The sequence below is a fragment of the Lepus europaeus genome, chromosome 19, assembly GCF_033115175.1.
Source record: "Lepus europaeus isolate LE1 chromosome 19, mLepTim1.pri, whole genome shotgun sequence".
NCBI classification, from domain to species: domain Eukaryota; kingdom Metazoa; phylum Chordata; class Mammalia; order Lagomorpha; family Leporidae; genus Lepus; species Lepus europaeus.
The window spans coordinates 6,775,827-6,800,670 of NC_084845.1; the positions used below are offsets into that span (position 1 = coordinate 6,775,827).

At 58.7% G+C, this 24,844-nt stretch overlaps 1 protein-coding gene across 2 annotated transcripts; it reads right to left on the bottom strand.

Annotated features, from left to right (window-relative positions):
• Positions 1–1,254: 1,254 nt before the first annotated feature.
• On the bottom strand, positions 1,255–19,018 carry SNRNP70 (small nuclear ribonucleoprotein U1 subunit 70). 2 transcript variants are annotated; one of them, XM_062176506.1, is made up of 10 exons: positions 18,853–19,018; positions 18,198–18,354; positions 15,569–15,631; positions 15,400–15,454; positions 10,524–10,588; positions 10,316–10,378; positions 7,415–7,496; positions 4,319–4,420; positions 2,169–2,256; positions 1,255–2,060 (listed from the first exon to the last, which is right to left on the bottom strand). In XM_062176506.1, the coding sequence occupies exons 2-10, from the start codon at positions 18,342–18,344 to the stop codon at positions 1,376–1,378; spliced, it is 1,350 nt and encodes a 449-aa protein (XP_062032490.1). In that variant the 5' UTR covers positions 18,345–18,354; positions 18,853–19,018; the 3' UTR covers positions 1,255–1,375. The 2 variants fall into 2 exon arrangements, with proteins under 2 accessions (XP_062032490.1, XP_062032489.1); XM_062176505.1 differs by having other exon boundaries at positions 1,255–2,087; positions 18,853–19,017.
• Between the last annotated feature and the right edge of the window lie 5,826 nt (positions 19,019–24,844).

Sequence of the window (24,844 nt, forward strand, 5' to 3'; positions counted from 1 at the left end):
TACATCCTGAGTAGACGCCAAGTGCTGGGTACTGGTGGAGAGGGGCTCTGGGGGCTTCCTCCTGGCAGGCCCGCCCGTCACCTCTGTGTAGTGCTGTGGCACTCGGGACACGCACCTGCCCCCCTCTGGCCTCTCAGGTAACTGTTCAGAGTTCCTGCAGGCGCGGGCAGAGGCCAGACAGGGCTGCACACAGATCCGGTGCCCTGTGCCCTCCTCCGGGGCGTGTCCCGTCCAGTCCCAGCTGCCCCGCTGCCCCTGTCTAGGAAGACTGATGTTTCCTGGTCAGCTCCTCTGTGCTCCCCTCTACAAATCCTCCAGGAAAACACAGTGTGCCTAAGGCGGCATTTCACATGGCAGGTTGGTGCACCAGTGCCAAATGGGCTTTCAGTTAAAACCGGACTCCTGGTGGCAACACCCAGGGCACCTGTGAGAATGCTCCAGTTGCAGGCGCGGGTCAATCTGACACACGTCCAGCGTCTGCCTCTCCGTTCACCTCGCGATCTGCTGCTGCCTACTGTTCTGGCAGGCACCTGAGCACCCCTGACCGGAGGCTGCTGCTGAGCGTCCCTCTCAATGGGCAAGCTGCCCCAGGCCATCGGGCCAAGGTCAGAACTGCCAAGACAAACCCAGCGCCAGCTTGTACTGTGCTGTGCCTGTGCCGGCCGTGCTCTGCACAGGTTCCGCCTCGTCTCCAACTCCAGTTCTGGGTCTTCTCACACTGCCTGCGGCTCTGCATTCTCCCACCCGCACGTGCAAGGCCCACTCCTCCTCCACCTTGTCTCACACTCCGCTGCCCAGGACCTGCAGGGTCTCAGCGGCTTCCACACGCTGTTCCTGACGGGGCAGGAGGCGTGAATGCTGTCTCGGCTTTGCCCCGCAGCCCTCGCTGGGTCTGCACCCCACCCGGTCTTAGCACTGCACCTGGCCGTTCTCACGGACCCTCCTCTCTGTTCTGATGCAAGCAGCAGCTTTGTCACATGTCACAGCCTCCGCAGGTCACCTCACCTCTTCCTCGACACGCCCCACGAGCAGCACAGGCAAAACCAAGGAAGCCACCAGGGGCAGGGCCCTGCGGGGGCTGCCGCACTCCACCCTGAACAGCTTGCGCTCTGGGGACAGCCTCAGCCTGAATATATCAATGCAAGTCCTAGGCATTTCTCTGGAAAACATCAAGCAAGGCAGGGCTGAGCCACTGCAGGAGACGGGGCTGCTGGCCCAGTGAGAGCAGCAAGGAGCAAACACAGATGCCCAGCGTCAACAGGAAATTAATTTTATTTTTAAATCCAAGGGACAACAAATAGAGCCCCCCTCTTGGAGAGCAAACTTAGGTAGCCAAGTTTGGGAAGAGTGACAGGAGGAGGGAGGGAGCCCGCCCTCACTCTGGTGCGGCCTCCATCAAGTACCCGTTCTCTGGAGCGAGGTACCCGTCGCCTCCCTCAGACTCCATGTACACATCTCGGCCGTCGCTGCCCAGCCCTTCCAGCCCGTTGTCCTGTCCACCGCCGCCGCTGCCGCCGCCACCCCCACCCCGGGCTTCATCCCTGCCCCGCTCTCCACCCCGCTCGCCCCGCTTGTGCTCGCGGTCCCGGTCCCGGTCCCGATCCCGGCGCCGCTCCCGCTCGCTCCGGTGGCTCCGCCGCCGCTCCCTGTCGCGATCCCGGCCCTTCTCCTCTGGGCCATCGGGGCCATCAGGCCCGAGCTCCCCAGGAGGCCCATCGTCAGGAGGCGCATCCCCAGCCTCAGAGGGCTCTGCCATGTCGCCGCCGCCACCACCTCCACCACCACCTCCACCACCGCCACCACCACCACCGCCGCCGCCACCACGCAGCTCCTCCTTGCGTTCCCGCTCGCGTCTTGCCCGCTCCCGACTCCGGCTGCTTCGCCGCTTCCGCTCCCGGTCCTTGTCCTTGCTCCGCTCCCTGGAGCGCCGCCGCTCGTCCTTGTCTCGGCTCCGTGAGCGCCGCCGCCGGTCCCGAGAGCGGGAGCGTCGCCGTTCCCGCTCCTTGTCTCGCTCCCGGCTCCGCTCTCTGCGCTCCCGCTCGCGGTCCCGGTCCCGGTCCCTGTGGGGAAGCGGGGAGGGGCCGGGCCTGGATGAGGGGAGCAGAGGTGTGTCACAGGGCTCCCCAGGTGACCACCCCCATCCCAGGACACAGGGTGCCCAATCTTACCTCTCATCGTAGCGGGATGTGTCATCACGGCCGGAATGTCGGATGTTCACGTCGGCCCCGCCTCTTCTGGTACCCCCCAGGCCACCTCCTGGGAGCAGGGCAGGTGAACAGGGGTCAGTGTACACAGGACACCGACGAGGGTCTCAGAGCACAGGGCATGAAACCAAGTGCCTCCACTGGGGCCCATGAGAGCCGGTCCTGGCCAGTCATCTCATGAGCTCACTGGACAGCCGTGCTCTGTAAGATCCTCAAGGACCTCCACAAAGCACACCACAGCTAGAACCCCAGGCTGACCCCGAAGCTCACATTCTTGTTCTTACCCACTGTGCTCCACAGCACCCCAGTTGAAAATGCCAACTGCTTAGAAGGCACCCCTCCTCCCGGCCACCATCCTTCCCCTGCAGCTACCTAGCCCCCATGCCCAGCCGACGCCTACTTGGCCCAGCACCTCGCCCTGCAGGACTACATGGTTCCCCACTGCATTCAGTCCCACACTTGCTCTCTCTGTGAGCTGATCAACTCCCCGCCTCTCCCCCAGACCGTGCAGTGGGGGCGACGGCCTGTCCCCAGCACGAGGCACAGCACCTTGTAAGAGCAGACGCCATCTCGGTCACCGGCCACCCTGACTCAGTGGGAAGGGGTGGGCTGGGGCACGGCCCCGCCTGCTGCAGAACCTTTCTCAACTGCTCCTCCCCGCCACAGGCCTCCCACGTGCGCTCCACACAGGGAAGGATTTTTAATGACAGTGACAGGGAGAGGCTGCTGCGATCCCAGGGAGCAGGCAACTGACCAGGCACAAGGCAGCTACACCACAGGTCAACTGGATGGGCTGAGCCAACAGCTTAAAGAGGGAGTGAGTGGCCAGCTGCAAACACACCCATGTCCTGCATCAGCACACCGGGGTCTGATCCCCAGCTGCTGACTCCAGCTGTTTTCCCAGGCAGGCCCTGGGAGGCAGCGTGCCCGCTCAGTCGGGTCCCTGCCTCTCACATGGAGACGTGGACTAACTGCTGTCTCCAGCCCAGCCCAGCCCAGCCCAAGTCACTGCGGGCTTTTGGAAAACGAGCCCGCAATGGGGGCTCTCAAATACACAAAACCAAATAACCAGAACATGCAATGTCAAGTCCAGGCAAAGCTGCAGTTCAAGGCCAGTTAAAGTAAACTCCTGGAGACTCTACGCACACTGTTTTCACAATAAACATCTGGGATGAACGTTCAGCTGTCATCTCTGACCCCTCCACACTGCAGGGAGCAGGCGTCTGGGAGACGCATGTGTGTGACCACCCAAGAGCCTGAATGCCAACTGAACTAGAGGATTCTCCGCTGTTAGAAGATTCTGCGATGTCAGAGTTCCACTGTGCGGGAAGTGACAGCCTGAAGAGCCTACCCTGCCTCAGAGACTCTGGAGCACAGTGAAGCATGCCGGGAAGCTGACTCGGGTAGTGTGTGGTCTCCCCAGCAAGCCAAGTGCAGAGCGAGCTGGAGGGCTGGGCAGGCCTGACAAGCATCCTGTGGGCCAGGCATGCGTGCTGACAGGACCTCGGCCCCATCCGAGCCCGATACCGAGTCACGCAGGTGAGTCCGCCCCCGGCACAGACTCCCCCAGCACCGAGTGAGGCAGGGAGTGCCGGTGGGCCGCAGCAGCCTCCCTCGGCCGACAAGGCAGAAGCGAGCTACAGGCCTGAGGCAGGCTGCCCCACTCTTGACAGTTACCAGGTCCTGCTGAAGACCACTGGCAAATCGACCGAGATGGCAAATGACCCGCAAGGAGACAGACGATGTGAGGGACTGAATCCAGCGGGCTCACAGGGCCGGCTGCCCGTGTCGCGCCCGGCACACAGCTGCATCAGCGACCAGCAAGTAAGAGCAACAGCCCAGTGTGAGCAGATGCGTGAGCGACAGCCAAGTCCTACCGCGTGCCCCCACGCTGGGCAGTGAACTCTGACGTCACTCCCTCTGTCCAGGACGAGGAAAATGAGGCAGAAGCGGGGAAATCCACCAGCTAACACACAAGCCAGCGCTGCTGCTGGGCTCCCTCTCCACGCCAGTGCTAACCGCACACACACTGAGAAGGCAGCGGGCGGCGACGGAGGAAGGGCGAGACTGGCGGAGTGGTGAGAAGCCAGGCCGGCAGCGGCGGGGGTACATACCTAGCCGCCGGGGCCTCCAGCCCTTCACGGTTCGGCCCCTCTCCACATCCACAAGGACCCTCCTGCCATCAATCTTCTTGCCATCTGCGTGCTTGTAAGCGGCTGCAACAGACGTGGGGAGGGGGAGGGGAGAGGAGTCCCCAGAGGGTCCTCTAGTCAGCTCAGGACCGGAGCTGAGCAGCCCCGCCCCACAGGTCCCCGCATCACTCACACACACACGCCCACCAGACAGCCAGGCAGCTCACAGCCAGACCACCCCTCTCCCCACCCCGTGAGGGGCCTGCTCCATCATGCTGCCAGCTTCCTACTTCAGCACCCCCCAACCACTGCTGGGGGGAGGCAAGGCATCCACCCCCAACCTCCAACGCCCAGGGCTCCCAGGCCCTTACTATCCCACTGGATGGAGCAGCCCCCTCCTGCCAGGGCGGCCAAAGTTGCTGCAAAGAAACTGGAGGTTAACTTAATGCTGGACTCTGCTGTGGGGGAGGGGCTCCTCCACAGCCCCAGGCATGCACCCTCAGACAACATGCTGGGGCAGGAGGCCCGCCTGGGCCACTCCGCACCCCAGGTCACACCAGTTTTTGTTGTTGTTGTTGGGGAGAGAAGGGTGAGTATGGGTAGAACAGACATCAGAACAGAAAATGAACCAGAAAGGGGTGGGAGAAATCCTTAGAACATGGCAGGAGCAGAAACGTGGGCTGGGTGCTCCCAGGGGGCCTGGAGGGGCCCCCGAGCAGGGCCAGTGGAGGGAGGCGTGCGGTGCTACCAAAATCCCTGCCTTACCTGAGACGACTGACCCTGCCACCCCCCTCTCCCTCCACACCCAGCTCTGCACGAGCTGGGCTCCAGCCCCAGCCTGAGCCTGTCAGGGAAGGGGGAGGAGTAGAGAAGAGGAGCTGCTGCTCATGGGCAGTGCAGGCCCAGCGCCCTGGCCTGTAGTACACGGGCTGTCAGGATGAGGCCAAGAAGTCCCTAACACCCCCACCCAACCCTGGCCTAGGAAGCTGTCCTGGACCAAGCACAATAATACCCTGCCCCGCCCCAGCCCGCTCCCCCCCAAATAACAACCAGAGGAAGAGAAAAAGGTGCCATTTACCGATGCCGGCCTTGCGGGTGTCCAAACCGAGCGGGATGGGGGGGGCTCGGCAACTCCTGGGGGCCTGGCGAGGAGGCGGGCTTCCCGGGGGGGGGACACGGGACCGCTTACCTGGAGCCCCCAAGCTTACCTGAGCACGCGCACAGACCCCCAAACCCACAACCATGGGGCCAGCTAAAGCTACAGGGAGGGGAGGAGTGGGGGTTCTAGGGAGCCCTGACAGGGAGGAACCACATCTCCTGCACCTGGAGACAGGCCGAGGAAGCGGCAAACCCCAGGAAACCTCCTGCAGGCCTTCAAGAGGGGCCGAGCAGCACCACGTGTGCAAAGCTGGTGAGCCCTGGGCTTATCTCGCTTCAGTCTGCAAAGCAGGCTGAGGTCTCAGAACACCTGTCTGCCTTCACCAGTGCCCGACACAGTCCACACTCGACCAGGCGCAGGCCACCCGTCCCGTACCGGGCAGGACTCCACCTCCACGCTCCCTCCCACTGCGCTGCAGCCCCAGGCCGGCACGTGGGGCACAGACTCCAGGGTCTGGGAGGAGGCTGCTGTGCTCTGAGGAGGGGCCACCCGGCCCCTGAGCTCAGAGAGGGGCAACTAAAGGAGTGGGATCAGTGAAGCAAAGGAACCCTGCTCGGGTTCAGTGTCCCAAACCCCAGAAAGGCCCAACCCAGAAGAACAGCAGAGAAAACATGATTGTGTCGTCTAGGCTTCTCTCTCTTTCCCTCTCTTGCGTCTCCAGACGGTGGAAGGTTCCTAAGCCAAAGCCTGTGAAACTTTCAGTTGTTTGCAGCTACCTCCTGACCCCTCCCACCCCCAAGCCCTGGTTCCATGCACTTGCGGGAGCTCCAGACTGCTCTACCACCTCCGGAGCGTGGCTGTGCGCCACAGCCAGCCCTCAGGAGGCCTGACCACGGGAAGGACAACAGCACCCAAAGACCTTCAAGGGCCACCACAGTGCCAGCCCCACAGAAGCCAGGGGGACAGGGAGCGGAGGGCTGGGGGGCTCCATGTGGAGCCCTGCCCCGTGCACCCGTCTTCAGTGTTCCCACCACCTGTCACTGCCGGGAAGCAGGGCGCCGGGGGCCGGGTGAAGCCAAGTGCAGAGGCAGCTGCCTCCCCTCGGAGTTCACCCTTCCCTCCTGGTTCGGCAAGAACGTGAGCGCACATGGATGGGACAGGAGGGACAGAGGGCACCCAAACAAGGAAGGGGCTGTGGCTGCAGGGCGGCTGGGGGGAGGAGGGGCGCCTCGCTGCTCCTGAGCTGCCTGGCTAAGCTGGGCTGGTGTGCGGTGCTGAGTGATCTTACCCATGATACAAACCCTTATACCAACCATACACTGAGGTGTTGTAAGGGGAGCGTAAGCATCAGCTGCAAGCCAGCTGCGTGGTGGCTGCAGTGACAATAAGAACAGTCAATTAATACGGCGGCCCCTGCACACGCCGCAGCCCTGCCCGCCCCCACCCACCCATCCCGGCCCGTGTGGACGCCGCCGCAGCCTCCAAGGGGGCTTTGGAACTGTGGGGGCAGGCGCTGGACACGCCTATCACCCCACTGCCCACCAAGGAACAGGGTGGGGGGCCAGGGGTGGGGAGGCAGAGGGTGGGGTGGCCCAGCCCCAGCTCTACTGGGGGGGACAGAGGTCAGGTTCAAAGGCCAGTCCTCGTTCCAACCTGGCGACCCCCAACTCTGGTTGGGGGGGATGATGGGGAGAGGCTCCCCCAAGATCCAGCCCCTCCCCCCACCTCCAGCCGGCCCCAGCCCCCATCCTGTTCCCTCCTTGCCCCTGAGGTTCAACGTGTGACACTTACCTCCCCGGGTTCACACACACACACGTTGTGGGGGATTTGGTTTTTGTTTTTTAAAAAACACGTATATAAAAAAAAAAAAGAGATATCAGAAACAGAGGGAGGAGAAGAGACACTGCTAATGTCCGGTGTGGCGGGGGACAGACAGAGCGAGCGAGGGCCAGCAGGAGGGCTGCGGCGGGGGTACTCACAGTGCATGTCCCGCTCGTGCTCGTACTCGATGAAGGCGTAGCCGCGCGGCTTCCCTGACCGCTTGCTGTACACCATGTGTATCTGGGGGTGGAGGGGGCAGAGGTCAGCTCGCCACACGGAACCCAACCCCACCTCACGCAGCCTGCTGCCAGGCCCCCAGCTGGGCGACGGCAGCGAGAGGCCTTGGGCCCTGTCTCTCCCAGGTCCCAGGTGACTTATGCTCTTAGGGCAGGAGCGAGACATAGAAAAGAGCAGCAATGAGTAGGTTGAGACCTCAAGAATGAATGAGGGTCAACAGGGACGAGCAGGCTGTCAGCCTGCCCAAGGGGACAGCAGTAGCCCCAAAGGCCCAAGGGCTTGGGAGAACAAGGTAGCAGCTGGCAGGGGACACAGCTTAGTGTGGCTGGAACACATTTTGATGACAGGGATCCTCAGAGCCCGCCAAGTGGGTGAGCGTCCAGAGTGCTAGGCTGAGGTGTGCGACCTTCGAGAAGCTGCCTGGGGCCAGTCCACACGGTGGGCAGGGGCAGGGCCTCTGAATGCAAACAGGCAGGGGAGCTCTCAGGTCCGAAGGAGGAAGTGCTAACGCAGACACAACATCCAGTAATACAAAGCTGGCGGGGGGTGGGGGGGGCCGAGGCATGGAGGGGTAAGTCCCTGAGAGAACAGCAACAATGGGACAGGGCGGGGCACAGGGACACAGGTGTGGAAGGGCCACAGAAAAAGGTCCTGGAAGGCCAAATTGTGTAGCAACTGAACCTCTGCCCTGGTATGATAAGAAACCACGGGAGGGGCTGGCGCTGTGGCGTAGCAGGTTAAGCTGCCGCCTGCAGTGCCGGCATCCTGTACGGGCACCGGTTCAAGACCCGACTGTTCCACTTCCTGTCCAGCTCTGCTATGGCCTGGGAAAGCAGTAGAAGATGGCCCAAGTCCTTGGACCCCTGCACCCACGTGGCAGACCTGGAAGAAGCTCCTGGCTTCAGATCAGCCCAGTGCTGGCCATTGTGGCCATCTGGGGAGTGAACCAGTGGATGGAAGACCTCTCCCTCTCTGCCTCTCCTTCTTTCAAATAAAATAAATACATCTTGAAAAAACAAAAAAAAAAATGGAAGGAAACCATGGGAGCTCTGAGAGATGACATCAGCTCTGGGTGTCAGAAAGATCCCTGGGGCTGGCACCATAGTGTAGGGGGCTGAGCCTCTCTGCACTGCCAGCATCCCACGTGGGCACTGGTTCGTGTCCTCTTCCTATCCAGCTCTGTTAATGGCCTAGGACAGCAGTGGACGACGGCCCAAGTACCTGGGCCCTGCACCCACGTAGAAGATCCGGTAAAAGCTCCTGACTTCTGGCTTCCAGCTCCAGCCGTGGTGGCGGTTTGGGGAGTGAACTAACGGATGGAGAATCTCTATCTCCCCTCTCTTTGTCTGCAACTATGACTCTTAAATAAAATAAAATCTTGGGGCCAGCACTGTGGCGCAGTGGGTAAAGCCGCCACCTACAGCCCTACGGCCTCAGATGTGCCAGCAGCCCATATGGGCACCGGTCTGAGTCCCGGCTGCTCCACTTCCCATCCAGCTCTCTGCTGTGGCCTGGGAAAGCAGTGGAGGATGGCCCAAGTGCTTGGAGCCCTGCACCCGCGTGGGAGACCTGGAAGAAGCTCCTGGCTCCTGATCATCGCAGCTCTGGCCGTTGCAGCCAATTGAGGAGTGACCAACGGATGTTAGACCCTTCTCTCTCTGCCTCTCCTCTGTGTAACTCTATCAAATAAATAAATAAATAAATGATCCCTCTGGGATAACGTGGGCGGGTGTACTAGACACAGATGAAGGGCTGTTGCAACACTGGCTTATAGTGAACCAGGGGAGCTTCCGGGAGGCAGCAGCACTTGAAGTGGTGAAGGTGGGTTCATTCACATCACTGCCACTCTGTACCCAGCAATCATATGGGCGGGCACAGCCATGGACTCACCTGGTTCTTCCCAGGACTTGAACCCTGGGGCCCACAGAGCATTCCACATTGACCCAATCGTATGAACAAGGTCAGGGCTAAGGCTCCACCAGTGGGGGCCGCAGTCCTGTCAAGGCCTGGATAGGAGAGCTCTGCACAGGCCCGTGCACTGTCCAGCACTGGGCTCAGCGGTCTGCGCTCACTACTGCCCAGTGAGGGCCACCCTTCAGAGACAAGGAAGGTAAGGCAGAGAGCATACTTGGGTTTGAACAGGACTGGGATCCTGAGCTCATGAAGCTGTTTAATCCCCCAGAGCCCTAAGCTGACTGGCCTGGGAAGATGCAGTCTGGATCCAATTACAGCGTCAGGGAAGTGGGGGTCCTCAGGTCCCTGGAGGCCGTCCTGAGAAGCTTGGCTACAGGAGCTGAGCTGGGCCAGCCACGAGCTGTGCTCTGGGATCACCCTGTGATCCCGCCTGGCACAAGCTCCACCCACAGCCTGGATGTGAACTCCTACCCCCCCCACCCCTCTCTGTTAAGTGTCTTAGGTACTTCATTATGGAAACAAAAAGCACTCAAGTGGTTTTTAAATCAAATGAAGCAATACAACTAAACCTGAAGCCTTGCTCTACAACAGGAGCTGCGCACATTTCCTATAATGACCCAGGAAGTATAGCTCCAGCTGAGGTCACACAACTCAGACTTCCACAATAGCAGCCAGACAACGCGTGGACACACGGGCCTGCCTGTGCGCCGACGGCCTCACTGACAGATGTTGGTGCGCGCCCTGCCGCCTCTGCTCAGCGAGCAGCCCTGTCTTTTACTCCTGCTCCCCAGTTCTGTGGCCCCTGGAAGCGCACAATCTGAGGCATTTTCAGGACTGGAAACCCAGCCTGCTCCCTGCTCCCTCTCAGGCCACTGTCACCTCCTGTATGCCCCCCGGCCGGCACTTACTCTTTTGATGGGCCCATACACCTCAAACTCTCTCCGGAGCTTGGATTCTGTCGTGTCATAGTTCTACAAGGAGACAAACAGGAAGTTGAGTGGGCGGAGGGAGGTGTCCCAGAGCCCGGGAGCACCCCCAGCACTACCCTGCCGTCCTTTTCCCCAGACCCAGCCTCTCAGCAGCCTGGGGTTCTCAGGCCAGGAGCTGGGGACTCACCACTCTCGCCACAAAGAGGGTCTTGAAGGCGTCCCCCTGAGCATTGGGATCATTGTGAGGGTCCCCTGTGCAGGAAGAACACTCTGTAAGCAGAAAGTACCCACAGGACACAGGCAGCGACCTGGCACCAGCGAGGAGCACTGCTGTGCTGTGTGTCTGAAGCACAGCACTCCGTAGACAGACAGCCACACCACGGGTCAGGCTTCCTTCACGCTAGGACTCTAACTGCCGCTGCAGGCCAGCAAACCCTAAGGGACAAGGGATCCCAGGGGCTTCTCAGCAGAGGCAGCCATAACCTAGCTGAGTTGTCACGCGGGCCTGCCCTGCACACTGGACACACTACAGCTGCAGCCACAGGGAGCCCCAGGAGGGCAGCCCAAGCCCTGCTTCCCTCGATGCACTGTGGCCACTAGGAGGAGCCAGTGAGAAGAGCTGTCACCACACCTGAGGCCGACCCTAGCCCTGACACTGCAAGGCAAGCAACTGTCCCACCTGGCCACTAAGGAACACCCCTAAAGGAGCAGCCAGAGGGGCGGCATCCCATGTGGGCGCCGGTTTGAGTCCCAGCTGCTCCACTTCTATCCAGCTGTCATGGCCTGGGACAGCAGAAGATGGCCCAAATCCTTGGGCCCTGCACCCATGTAGGAGGCCTGGAAGAAGCTCCTGGCTTTGGATCAGCGCAGCTCCAGCCGTTGCAGCCATCTGGGGAGGGAACCAACAGATGGAAGATCTCTCTCTGCCACTCTGTAACTCTTTCATATAAATAAATGTAAAAAAAAAAAAAAAAGAGAGAGAGAGAGAAAGCGGCCGGCGCTGTGGCTTAACAGGCTAATCCTCCGCCTTGCGGCACCGGCACCCCGGGTTCTAGTCCCGGTCGGGGCACCGATCCTGTCCCGGTTGCCCCTCTTCCAGGCCAGCTCTCTGCTGTGGCCAGGGAGTGCAGTGGAGGATGGCCCAAGTGCTTGGGCCCTGCACCCCATGGGAGACCAGGAGAAGCACCTGGTTCCTGCCTTCCAATCAGCGCAGCACACTGGCCGCGGTGGCCACTGGAGGGTGAACCAACGGCAAAGGAAGACCTTTCTCTCTGTCTCTCTCTCTCACTGTCCACTCTGTCAAAAAAAAAAAATAAATAAATAAAAAGTAATTACTATTTTTTAAAAGATTTGTTTAAAATATTACAAAGAGAGACAGAGTACTCAAGCTCCTGCCACCCATGTGGGAACCTGGGTGGGGTCCCAGGCTCCTGCCTTTGGCCTGGTCCAGCCCTAGATGTTGTGAATGAAATAGAAGACCCCCGTCACTCTGCTTTTCAAATAAGCAAACAGAAACACAGGCCTGCGTGACGGCACAGCAGGGAGAGCCATGCCTGTGACGCCTGCATCCCCTGTATGCGCTAGTTTGAGTTCCAGCTGCCCTACTTCCAAGCAGCTCAAGACTGATCAAACACCTGCCATCCACATGGGAGACTCAGATGCAGCTCCTAACTCCTGGCTTCGGCCTGGCCCAGCCCTGGCCATTGTAGCCGACTGAGCAATGAACCCCTGAATGTAAGACCTTGCGCTCTCTCCCCCTCCCTCTGTAATAAATTCATTAAGAATGCAAAAAAAAAAAAATCACAACTGAGAAGGTAGCAGAGAGGCTGACCAGCGGCCCAGCCTGTGTGCACACAGGTGCACTCTGCTCGCTCTCTGCTTCTCATTCTACCATTAGCAATCCTTGGCTAAAGGGCTTATCTGGGCACCAGCCCAAGGCAGCGGCCACAGGGGTGGACGGTAGAGTTGGGACAGCTCTGTGGCTTTCAGACGGCTGAGGCAGCATCACAGAACGCTTGCTCTCTGAGCAGACTCTGACGAGCCTCCAGAAATACTAAGAAAACCAGGAGCAGCAAGCCCTGAAGAAAGCAACACGAAGCGTATCACGTGCTCAGCAAGCGGCAAGCCCAGGGCCGAGTGGCCGGGTGATCTGTGACCCTGCACAGCGAGCCTCTGCAGCCAGGGGTGGAGGATCTCAGAGGCAGATCAACTGCACTGGACCCATTCTTTCCCGTAACTGAGAAGTGGAAGCAGGTGACCTCCCGTGAACCAGCTTCAACCATCAACATGTAGCTGAACTTGCTTTCATCTCTACCCTCCACCCCGCACTGGATTATTTTAAATCGACCCAGACATCGTACTATTTTGGTCTCAAACAAAGGCTTTAAAAAAGGTGTGCGGGGCCAGCCCTACGGCGTAGCAGGTTAAGCCCCCTCCTGCAGCACTGGCATCCCGTATGGGCACTGGTTAGTTCCAGCTGCTCCTCTTCCCATCCAGCTCTCTGCTAATAGCCTGGGAAAGCTAAAGAACCCTGCACCCACTTGGGAGACCCAGAAGCAGCTCCTGGCTCTTGGTTTCAGGTCAGCCCAGCTTGGGCCATTGCAGCCATTTGGGGAGTGAACCAGTGGATGGAATAACTCTCTCTGCCTCTCCCTCTGTCTATAACTCCACCTCTCAAATACATACATAAATTAAAAAAAAAAAAAAAAAAAAAAAGGTGGGTGGCAACTTTGTGGCTTATAGCAGGCAAAGCTGCTACATGTGATGCCTGCATCCCATACAGGCACTGGTTCAAATCCCAGCTGCTCCACTTCTTATCCAACTCCATGCAAATGTGCCTGCAGAAGACAACCCAAACACTTGGGCCCCTGAACCCATATGGGAGACCTGGAAGAAGCTCCTGGCTTCAGCCTGGCCCAGCCCTGGCCTTTGTGGTAGTGGGTAGTGAATCAGCAGATGGAAAACCTTTCTCCTCCCCCCCACTCCGTAACTCTGCCTTTCAAATAAATAAAATAAATCTTTATTTTAAAAAATCCACAAAACAAAAACCATAGCCACAGCATCGTCAGTACATCTGAAGGTTAACACTGGGAGGGCAGCGCTGTGGCACAGTAGGTTAAGCTGCTGCTTGTGAACATGTCTGAGCTCTGGCTGCTCCACTTCCAATCCAGCTCCCTGTGATGCAATGGCAAGGCAGAAGATGGCGCAAGTGCTTGGGCCCCTGGCACTCATGTGGGAGACCCAGATTCAGTTCCTGGCTCCTGGCTTTGGCCTGGCCCAGCTCAGGCTGCTGTGGCCATTTGGAGAGTGAACCAGCGAAACTCATCACTCTTTCAAATCAATAAACTTTTTAAAGTCTTATTTATTTGAAAGGTAGAGTCACAGAGAGGGAGGGAAAGACTGGAACAGATCTGTCTGCTGGTTCTCTCCCCAAATGGCCACAATGGTCAGAACAGGGCCAGAATGAAACCAGGAACCAGGAATTCCATGCGGATCTCCCACAAGCATGGCAGGGACCCAAGCACTTCAACCATCTTCCCCTGCCTTCTTAGGAGCATCGGTAGTGAGCTGGAACAGATGCAGAGCAACCAAGACTCAAACCAGTGCTCCGATATGTGATGCTGGCATGGTAAGCAGTAACTTAACCCATGATGCCAAAACAGCAGTTCCTGAATAAATATTTTGATAAGAAAAAGTTAACACTGTTAATTCTATAACCTCATTAAGTTCCATGCCCAAACTTCCTCCTTTGGAATTGCTTGACCAAAAAAAGGGCATTTTTATAATTAGGTCTCTTAATTTGAGGTCCAAACAAGCACCACACATTTGATTAATGCATCTTTTACACCTCCCCTCCACACACCCACCCTCTTTGTAACCTGTTAACTCGGGGTGGGGGTGTTGCAGGAGAAATTGATGGAGACTGGGTCAGTTTGTCCTGTACACTGTCTCGCAGTCTGATCTGATGCAAGGCATCTAGAACAGTGGGCAGCGAAGGGGGGCTTCAGTCTATGCTGAGTAAGAGGACGCTCTCAGGAGAGAGGGTCGCAATCAGACCTGCAGGTACTTAAGGAACACCTTCCATGGCCTCGGGTTAAGGGCAATGGCGGAGGGGCCAGCACTGCGGCACAGCAGGGGAAGCCTCCACCTGCAGCGTGGCATCCCATATGGGCGCCAGTTCAAGTTCCTGCTGCTCCACTTCAGTCCAGTCAGTCCCTGCTGATGGCCTAGGAAAAGCAGCGGGAGATGGCCCAAGTCCTTGGGCCCCTTCTCCCACATGGGAGACCCGGATGAGGCTCCCAGCTCCTGGGTTTGGATCTGTCCCCACTGTGGCCTTTTGGGAAGTGAACCAGAGGATGGAAGACCTCTATCTCCTCTCCCTATGTGCAACTGCTTTTCTAGTAAATAATATAAAATAAACCGTAAAAAAAAAAAAAAAAGCTCTAACTCTGCGTTTCAAATAAATCAACCTTTATAAAAGACATAAGGTAAGCTGGGTGGTGAAGCGAGACATTATTTGCACAGCTGGGCAGGGAAGAAAACAGCCACAGGCAGGGGAGTGCCTACTGCAGGGCGCACTGCGTCTGAGACGCCCCAGAGTCCCACAGCCAGGCCGGCCTGCTCGAGAGCTCATGGAGACAGCTGCAGGCGTCTGTGGGAGGACAGGTCCTCCCCGCAGGGAGTGAGGCTGCCACCAACGCCTCCGCGGGTCCTCAGTAAAGGAGGCTGCAGGCTGCCTCCCGCCCCCTCGCCAGCTCAGTGAACAGCTACAATGGACCGTCTCCGGCAATTTCTCCTGCACTTGGAAGGGCCAGCGCCATCCTGAAGGGCAGGGAGCGCAAGCGGAGCCAGGACTGCCTCACTGGTGTGCACCTCCTACCCTGGCCTGTGTGAGACCAGGGCAGGCCGGGGTCCCCAAGTGCACGGCCCCTCCCCACAACTAGACGCTACAGCGTGCTACATAAGCAAATCAACAACCCTGCTTTCACTAAAACCAGGCCTTCGGCGAGCAGGATACAAGGCTTGGCCTGGGGAGGACAGAGCAGACAGAGAAGAGCACTTACACATTTTTAGCTCCGTCTCCACTTCTTGCTGTCGCCGCTCAATCTTTTCTCTTCTCTGTTGGGAAAGGCGAGGCAGAGCTGTGAGTGCAGACTCAAGTGGCCCGACGCCAGCGACCGTCTGAAGGAAGCAGCCCCCACCCCCTCAAGAACATTCCGGGGAGGGAAGTACCTTTCTCTCCATGCGTTCCTCCCGGGTTTCTGCACGCGTTGGAGGGGGGGCATCTCGAGGGTCCTGGGAACAAGAACAGAGGGACAGGGTGGAGGGACGGAACAACCAGCGAATAGCACAGTGCTGCCCCACTGTTAGAAACACACGTGGGCAGTTCCCAGGCCACACTGGAGGAAAAAGTGACAAGATCAATGCACATCCATGGGCCGACGCCGTCCACAAACTCTGCTGTCTGTTGTAAAAGAGATGAAAAGTATCTGGAAACCTCCACAGCAGTCTGACAGCGCAGTGTTATGCAGACTCACTCCAGAGATAAAACCTCAACCTTTACAGGTGCTTCTTTTTTTTTTTTTTTAAAGACGGGCGCAGACAAGGTAAAGGAGCCCAGGCATTCAACCCAAGCCTCTTATACTTGACCACCAGCCTGTTGCTTTTCTTTTTAAATTATTTGACAGAGTTAGTGAGAGAGGAGAGAAAGGTCTTCCTTCTGTTGGTTCACCCCCCAAATGGCCACTACGGCTGGAGCTACGCCGATCCAAAGCCAGGAGCCAGGTGCTTCCTCCTGGTCTCCCATGCAGGTGCAGGGCCCAAGCACTTGGGCCATCCTCCACTGCACTCCCGTACCACAGCAGAGAGCTGGCCTGGAAGAGGGGCAACCGGAACAGAATCCAGCGCCCCAACCGGGACTAGAACCCGGTGTGCCGGCGCCGCAAGGCAGAGGATTAGCCTATTGAGCCTATTGAGCCACGGCGCCGGCCACTTTTTAATTTTTTAATATTTATTCGAAACGATAAGGAAAGGCTGGTGCCGCAGCTCAATAGACTAATCCTCCGCCTTGCAGCGCCAGCACACCGGGTTCTAGTCCCGGTTGCCCCTCTGCTATGGCCCAGGAGTGCAGTGGAGGATGGCCCAAGTGCTTGGGCCCTGCACCCCATGGGAGACCAGGAGAAGCACCTGGCTCCTGCCTTCCAATCAGCGCAGTGTGCCGGCCGTGGCAGCCACTGGAGAGTGAACCTACGGCAAAAAGGAAGACCTTTCTCTCTCTCTCTTACTGTCCACTCTGCCTGCCAAAAAAAAAAAAAAATTAAAAAGTAAAACCCTAACAAAATAATCTCATTACATTTATCGAAAGTATCAATCTTGGGCTGGCGCAGCAGCGTGGAAGATTAAACCTCTCTACAGCGCTGCATCCCACATGGGCACTGGTTTGAGTCCCGGCTGCTTCACTTCTGGTCCAGCTATGGCCTGGGAAAGCAACAGACAACGGTCCAAGTGCTTGGACCTCTGCCCCCTCTCAGGAGACCCAGAAGAAACTCCTGACTTCTGGCTTCAGACTGGCACAGCTCCAGCCATTGCAGCCATGTGGGGAGTGAACCAGTGGACGCAAGACCTTTCTCTCTCCCTTCCTCCTCTGTAACTCTGCCTTTCAATTAAATAAATACTAATTCCTTTAAGTTAGTCTCACAGGCCCCTGTCTTACACCGATGACGACAGGTCTGAGGACGTGACGAAGCGGGGGGGGGGGGGGGGCTCTTGCTCAGGAGAGCAGCAGCAGGAGCGGACACCTGGGCACTTCCTGAGGGCCGGGCAGTTCTCCGAGCCCTCGCAGCCACTCAGCAGGCAGCGATCACCAGAGAGAGTTGCTGACCTGTGCCCATTAAATTAATTTAATTGGCTAATAACACTTCCCAAGCACGAGTTCACTGGGAGTGGCAATCCACTAAAGAGCCACCTTGCTGTGAACTTGGCTCTGGAGCCTCCATCGCAGCCTCTCCCTACCAGCATCAGAGCGGCCTCTGTGACACTGACCGCCCTGGGGCAGGATCATCACCTCGACCTTACAAATGAAAACACTGAGATCCGGGAGAGCCTAAGCTGTGCGTTCACGTTGACCCACATTGCTGATCTGAGAGCCCCAGGCTACGGTCTTAATCACGCCAACCACACAGTGCCAATTCTTCAGGAACAACACTCTGTTAACAAAAACGGTAAATACAAGGACCAGTGCTGTGGCGCAGTGGGTTAAAGCCCCAGCCTGCAGCGCCAGCATCCCATATGGGCGCCAGTTCTACTCTCCACTGTTTCGCTTCCGATCCAGCTCTCTGCTATGGCCTGGGAGCGCAGAATAAGATGACCCAGGTCCTTGGGCCCCTGCACCCGTGTGGGAGACATGGAAGCTCCTGGCTTCGGATCAGCTCAGTTCTGGCTGTTGTGGTCATCTGGGGAGTGAACCAGTGGATGGAAGTCCTCTCTCTCTCTAACTCCGTCTTTCAAATAAAAATAAATGTTTTAAAAACATGGCAAATACAGTCACAAATGCTGACACGTATCGACTGCTTGATGTTAAGCGCTCTGCCGTAAATCCTATTTATTTCTGTGTCCTGCTGTCAGAGACAGCGAATGCATCGGGGGGACTCGGTACTCGCTCAAGACCACACAACCGACAAGCACCCGGCGTCCTCACCACCCGGCGTCCGCGGCCGACCCCTCCCACGGCGTCCTCACCACCCGGCGTCCGCGGCCGACCCCTCCCACGGCGTCCTCACCACCCGGCGTCCGCGGCCGGCCCCTCCCACCGCCTTCCAGGGGCTGCCGTGTCAAGTCCCCCCAGAGGCCCGGCCTCGCTCACCTCGAACTCCCGGATGTAGGGCGCGATGCCGCAGTAGGGCTGGTTGTGGTGCTTCTCGTGCGGAAGCTTCTCCAGGGGCGGCAGGTAGGGGATGGGGTCCCGGGGAGCGAAGAGGGCCAGGAGGTTGGGCGGCAGGAACTGGGTCATCTTGCCAGGTCTGGGGAGAGAGGGCCAAGGCCTTGTGGCGGCTGCCTCGCCCGGGAGCGCGCCGCCGCCGCCGCCGCCGGGGCAACAAAGGCCGAAGCGCGGGCGAGCGGGCAGTCGGGGCTCCGGCCGAGGGAGGCGCCCCGGGGCGGGGGTCTCAGGCGCTGGGCAACCGGAAGTCGGCGCGCAGCCCGCCCCCACCACGCAGGGGTTTGTGGGTAACAGGTCTCCCGGCGGAGAGAGGCATTGTGGGTAATGGTCTAGGGTGCCCCAGAGAAGCGAGGGGGGGGGCGGGGGAAAGGGCAACAAACGCGCAAGGGCCTGTGGGAAGGGGACGGCGGCGGGCGGGGGCGTGTTTTGGGGAGGGCGCCGAGCGTCCGGGAAATTCTAGGCGAGGGACGCGGAACGGTGCTGCGGGGGGGACGCGGCCGTCAGGGAGGGGACCCCGGCCCACCGCAGGGGCTTGTGGGTAGGGCCCCGCACCCCCTCAAGGCCACTGGGTCCCACTCACCCGCCGCGCGGTGCCCTCCTCGGCCTGGCGTCGGTCCGGGGGCTCGCGGCGGCTGCGGCGGCCCTTCAGCAACAAGCACTCCTGCTCCGGCTTCGACTCCGGCGCCGTCGGACTCCGTCGCCCGCCCCCGCGCGCGCAGCAGGCCTCTGCTCGCGAGCCCGCGCGGCTTCGGCTCGCGACGGGAGCAGGAGGTGGAGCCCGGCCTCAAATCCCTCCGCCGTCGTCCTGCGCACGCGCAGCGCCAGCCGCGCGCAACCCACCTACGGAGACCGGGGGCCGCCGCGGGCACAGCGCACGCGCGAGGCCCTTGCCCCGCCTCCCGGCGCCTTCAACTGCGAGCCGCGGCTAGCTGCGGCCGTACTACGCACGCGCGCTCGTCCGCAAGCGCTGCTTTCCACCTCGCGCCCGGACTCCAACTGCCTTTGCCCGCGAGACTCATCCCGAAGCCCCGCCCCCTTACCTAGCACACTTCCCGGATCTCTGGCGCATGCGCTTGAGTAGAGGCCGGGATAATACCCTTCCGCCACCTGGCAAAGAGTCCCTACGGGGATAGTGTTGGTTGCGTTGATTGTCCATCTAGTGGGCGTCCAGCAGCGCTGTTTGGGTGCTGGAGGTGTGAAAACTTAGTTTTTGGCTCCTTACTTTGTACTGAGGGAGAGTGTAAAGGTATTTAGATGAAAAATACAGCCTCAGGTGGTGGCCATCTCGGGGACATACAAGAGCAGCGGTGGGGGCGGGAGGCGCCCGGGGCGATCGCGGCGCGGCTAGCGGCAGGTGCCGAGGGCCTGGGCTGGGGCGGGCTGGCCGCGGCCAGGGCAGTTGGCCCCAGGCCGGATTCCGCCCGGGGTGCTCACTTGAAGCCCCCCTGCAGCTGTAGACTTTACCTCCGCAGGTCATGCCCGGTGCCTAACGCGAGGTGAGGCCCGTGTCGAAATTACCCGTTATTATAGGGCGTGGAGCAAAGTGCGCGTTCAGTGCAGACGCGCGGTGTTCTGGAGTGTGCGGGTGCAGAACCCGAGGTGACGGAGAGTGGCCCGCGCTGTGGTTGGTGTCTTTAGGGGGAGCTCAGTTGCCTCTTGCCTGATACCCAGGAATTATGGCAGAACTCAGATGACTAGCTTCAGTTTTGGGGGGCACAATTTTTACTTATGGGGAAGGAGAGAGACGCAGAGCGGTCTTGGTCTGCTGGTTCGCCCCCCAGACGCCCACGACAGCCAGGGCTGGGACACACCTGCGGGCCGGGGCGCGCTGAGGAGCTGGGCCGGAGGTGCGGTCGCCTGGACCAGCACACGCAGCCTGCATGTGCGTGGTCTCCGAAATCATTTCTGGGGCTGTCGCTGGGACCCGGGGCAGCCCCCCTGCAAGGCTGGCGTCCCAGCTGCTGCGCTTCCAGGCCAGCTCCCTGCCCGTGGGCCCGAGCAGAGGAAGACGGCCTGGGTGGGGTTCTGGCTCCCGGCTTCAGCCTGGCCCAATCGCACACATTTGGGAAGTGAACCAGTGGACGGCAGACCTCTCTCTCTCTCTCTCTCTCTCTCTCTCTCTCTCTCTATGTAACTCTGACTTTCAAATAAATAAATCTTTTTTAAAAAAAGTTTTATTTGAAAGTGTTACTGAGAAGGGGAGAGAGAGAGACAGACTCTTGCATCGGCTGTTTCGGTCCCCAAATGGTCACAACAGCTGGGGCGGGGCCAGGCCGCAGTCAGGAGCCTGGCGCTCCATCCAGGACTCCCAGGTTAGCGGCCCAGCGTCTGCTGCTTTGCCGACTGCACTGTCAGGGAGCTGGATCAGAAGTGGAACAGCAGGCACTGGGGCGCTGGCTCACAAGTGTGGCTTAGCCTGCTGCGCCAGCACCGGCCCCAGGTTAAGCATTTTTAGCAAGAGAGTTTGGCTGGTGATACATTGTTATCAGGAGCTGAGCTTGGCTTGAGGAGCGAACCACCACGCATCTCTGCGGGTAGCGGTGCCTCTCCCCACCCCCGCCCCGGGGGAGGATCTGTGCCAGGCATCCGGGCAGCAGCACCACCCAGTGATGGTAGCAGTCAGTGCAATCCTTGGCTGCTCCCAGGAGTGCCAGGGAGGAGGGGCAGGTTTCATTTATAATTAGATAGGGAGTCACTAAAGGGTGCTGGTCAGGAGAAAGACAGAACCGAATTTACATTTGTGGAGATCACTTCCCGGTGGGGTGGGGGCAGGGAAGGGGCTACAGGGCAAGAGTGAGAGGTTGGAAGCCGCAGATTCCAGGCGAAAGATGGTAGCTTGGACCAAGGGGGCAGCAGCAGGGTGGCGAGCAGTGGTCAGGGCCACTTGCTTTCTTTCTTTCTTTTTTCTTTTTTTTTTTTTTTTTTTGACAGGCAGAGTGGATAGTGAGAGAGAGAGACAGAGAGAAAGGTCTTCCTTTTTGCCGTTGGTTCACCCTCCAATGGCCGCCGCGGCTGGCGCGCTGCGGCCAGCGCACCGCGCTGTTCCAATGGCAGGAGCCAGGTGCTTCTCCTGGTCTCCCATGGGGTGCAGGGCCCAAGCACTTGGGCCATCCTCCACTGCACTCCCGGGCCACAGCAGAGAGCTGGCCTGGAAGAGGGGCAACCGGGACAGGATCGGTGCCCCGACCGGGACTAGAACCCGGTGTGCCGGCGCCGCAGCAGAGGATTAGCCTACTGAGCCGCGGCGCCGGCCCCACTCGCTTTCTGATGGTGGAGCTCGAAACATTGTTTCTCAGCCAGCATCCTGTATGAGCGCCCACTCCAGGCCAGGCTTCTCCATGGCTGATCCAGTTCCCGCTAATGGCCTGGGAAGGCAGCAGCAGATGGCACCCAACATGGGAGACCCGGATGGAGTCCCAGGCTCCTGGCTTGGCCTGGTCCAGCCCAGACTGTAGCAACCATTTGGGAAGATCTTTGTGAGGCCGGCGCTGTGGCGTAGCAGGTAAAGCTGCTGTCTGCAGTGCCGGCATCCCATATGGGTACCAGTTCGAGTCCCAGCTGCTCCACTTCCAATCCAGCTCTCTGCTGTGGCCTGGGAAAGCAGTAAAAGACTCAAGTCCTTGGGCCCCTGCACCCGTGTGGGAGACCCGGAAGAAGCTCCTGGCTCCTGGCTTCAGATCGGCACAGCTCCAGCTGTTGTGGCCAATTGGGGAGTGAAACTGATGGGTGGAAGACCTCTCTCTCTTTCTCTCTCTGTGTAACTCTGCCTTTCAAATAAATAAATAAATCTTTAGAAAATGTTTTATTTTCATCTACTTTAAAGGAAGAGCTACAAGGAGGGGAAAGACAGGAGGAGAGAGTGAGCTTATATCCACTGGTCCACTCCCCAAACGGCCACAGCGGCCAGAGCTGGGGCCGGAACTCCATCTGGGTCTCTCCCACATAGAGGGAGGGGGCCCACGCACTTCCCAGGTGCATTGGCAGGGAGCGGGATCAGAAGTGGAGCAGCCGTAAGTCCACCCTGGCACTCATACGGGATGCCGGTCCCGAGGCAGTGGCTTAACCACTGCACAACTACACCAGCTCCTCTCAAAAGCTTTTTTAAATTTATTGCAAATGCAAAGAAACAGAGATCCTTCCACTGGTTCACTCCCCAAATGCCCACAACAACCAGAACTTGGCCAGGCCAAAGCCAGGGCTCTGGGTCTTCCACACATGCTTAAGGTATCCCCTGCTGCCTGCCAGGGTACAGATGCAGGAAGCTGGAGTTAGGAGCACAACCCCGACTTGAACCCAGGGACCCCAACACGGGATGAGGGTGTCCCAAGCAGCATCCTGACCCCTGCCCCTTCTCAGAGGTTTGGAAGCACCTTCATATGGGAACTCTGTACTGTTTTTGCAACTTTTCTGTAAGTCTAAAGTATTTTTAAAATTTATTTATTATTTGAAAGGCAGAGTTACAGAGAGGAAGAGGGAGGGAGGGAGGGAGGGAGGTCTTCCACCCACCAGTTTCACTCCCCAAATGGCCACAATGGGCAGAGCTGTGCCGATCTGAAGCCAGGAGTCAGGAGCTTCTTCCGGGTCTCCCACGCGGGTGCAGGGGCCCAAGGACTTGGGCCATCTTCCACTGCTATCCCAGGCCATAGCAGAGAGCTGGAGCGGAAGTGGAGCAGCCAGGTCTCGAACCAGCACCCGTACGGGATGCCGGCACTGCAGGTGGCAGCTTTACCTGCTACGCCACAGCACTGGCCCCTGAAGTATTTCGAAGTAAGTTTGAAGAAAATTCTGAAATGATGCTAATCTCCCCTTGATAACAATCCTCACTCGCCCACTTGTAGATGGAGCACACGGCTGATTAATGCAGCCGCTGATTTGAGAGGGAGCCTTGGAGAAGAGGGGATTCTTGGCAGGGAGTGCTGGGTTGGGAGCCTATGGGATGCCCCAGCAGATGTGCACTTGGGGGTTGCGTGAGTCTGGCACTCACAGAAAAGTTTGGGGCTGGAAGCCTAACTGTGGGGACTGTCAGAACAGAGGTGGCATTGGAAGTCACACAGTGAATGACATCACCTGGGACGTGAGAGAAGATGGAGAAGGGCCTGAGCCTTGAGACCCCCAACATCTAGGGTTCAGATGGGAGGAACCCAGCAGAGCAGTCGGATGGGGGCATTCTCATACGGGCACTGGTTCGAGTCCTGGCTGCTCCACTTCTGATCCAGCTCCTGCTGAGGCGCTTGGGAAAGCAGAAGATGGCCCAAGTGCTTGGATCCCTGCACCCACTTGGGAGACCGGGAAGAAGCTATAGTGCTATTGTATCAAGAGAATGATACTGAAGAATGGGAGTATCTGCAGTTCGGGCTTCCTGTTGCTATTGTAACAAGTTACCAAACGTAGTGGCTGAAAACAACACAAAGTTATTAAGTTATTAGCCTACAGTTCCTGGCAGCCAGAGTGGACCCACAGGGCTGTTTCTGCAGGAGGCTCCAAGCTGGAATCCGTTCCCCGCCTTCTCCAGCGCCTCGAGGACAACTACATTGCTTGGCTCCGGCTCACAGCCCCTTCCTCCAAGTTCAAGCTCAGCAGTGCCCCATCTCCTCTCTGACCCCTGTGCCCACCCTCACATCCCGTACCCAGGAGACCAATGATTGCACTGGGCCCACCAGGTAACCCACGATCACCTCCCCAAGTCAAGAAGGTGTTCAGCTGCGTGGTTAGTACGCTTCTTGGGATGCCTGCATCCCACATCAGGGCCCCTGGTTCAAGTCCCGGCCCCACTGCTTCCGATCCAACTTCCTGCTGTGTGCATCCTGCATGGCAGCGGATGACGGCTCAAGCACTCAGGACCCAGCCGCCCATGTGGGAGACCTGGGCTGAATCTGCAGCTCCTGGCTCCAGCCTGGCCCACCCCCGGCTGCTGTGGACATCTGGGGAGTGAACCAGCGGATGGAAGGACTCTCTCTCTCACTGCCTTGTAAGTAACATAAACATAAAGATATTTTTTGAAGATTGATTTATTTATTTGAAAGGCAGAATTTCAGAGAGGGAGGGAGAGAGAGAGAGGTCTTCCATCCGCTGGGCTGGTTCACTCCCCAAATGGCCGCAACAGCCGGAGCTGTGCCAATCTGAAGCCAGGAACCAGGAGCTTCTTCCAGGTTTCCCACATGGGTGCAGGGGCCCAAGGACTTGGGCCATCTTCTACTGCTTTCCCAGACCATAGCAGAGAGCTGGATCAGAAGTGGAGCAGCTGGGACTCGAACCAGCGCCCATATGGGATGCCAGCACTGCAGGCAGTAGCTTTACCCACTACACCACAACTGGCCACTCCACTTCTGATCCAGCTCCCTGCTAATGCACCTGGGAAAGCAGTGGAAGATGGCCCAAGTGCTTGAGTCCCTGCACCCACATGGGTGACCCAGAAGCAGTCCTGGTTCCTGGCTTCAGATGGGTTCAGCTCCAGCCACTGCTGCTACTTGGGGAGTGAACCAGCAGATGGAAGACCTCCCTGTGTCTTTCCCTCTCTCTGTCTGTAACTCCACCTCTCAAATATAGAAATAAATAAAATCTTTAAAGAAAAA

Excerpts from the sequence above, each read along its gene's own strand:
- SNRNP70 (XM_062176505.1), bottom strand. The coding sequence starts at position 18,344 with ATGACCCAGTTCCTGCCGCCCAACCTCCTGGCCCTCTTCGCTCCCCGG. Across the intron at positions 10,589-15,399 it reads GGAGACGGAGCTAAAAATGT|GGGACCCTCACAATGATCCC; the intron begins GTAAGTGCTCTT and ends CTTCCTGCACAG. Across the intron at positions 7,497-10,315 it reads TGTATGGGCCCATCAAAAGA|ATACACATGGTGTACAGCAA; the intron begins GTAAGTGCCGGC and ends CTCCACCCCCAG.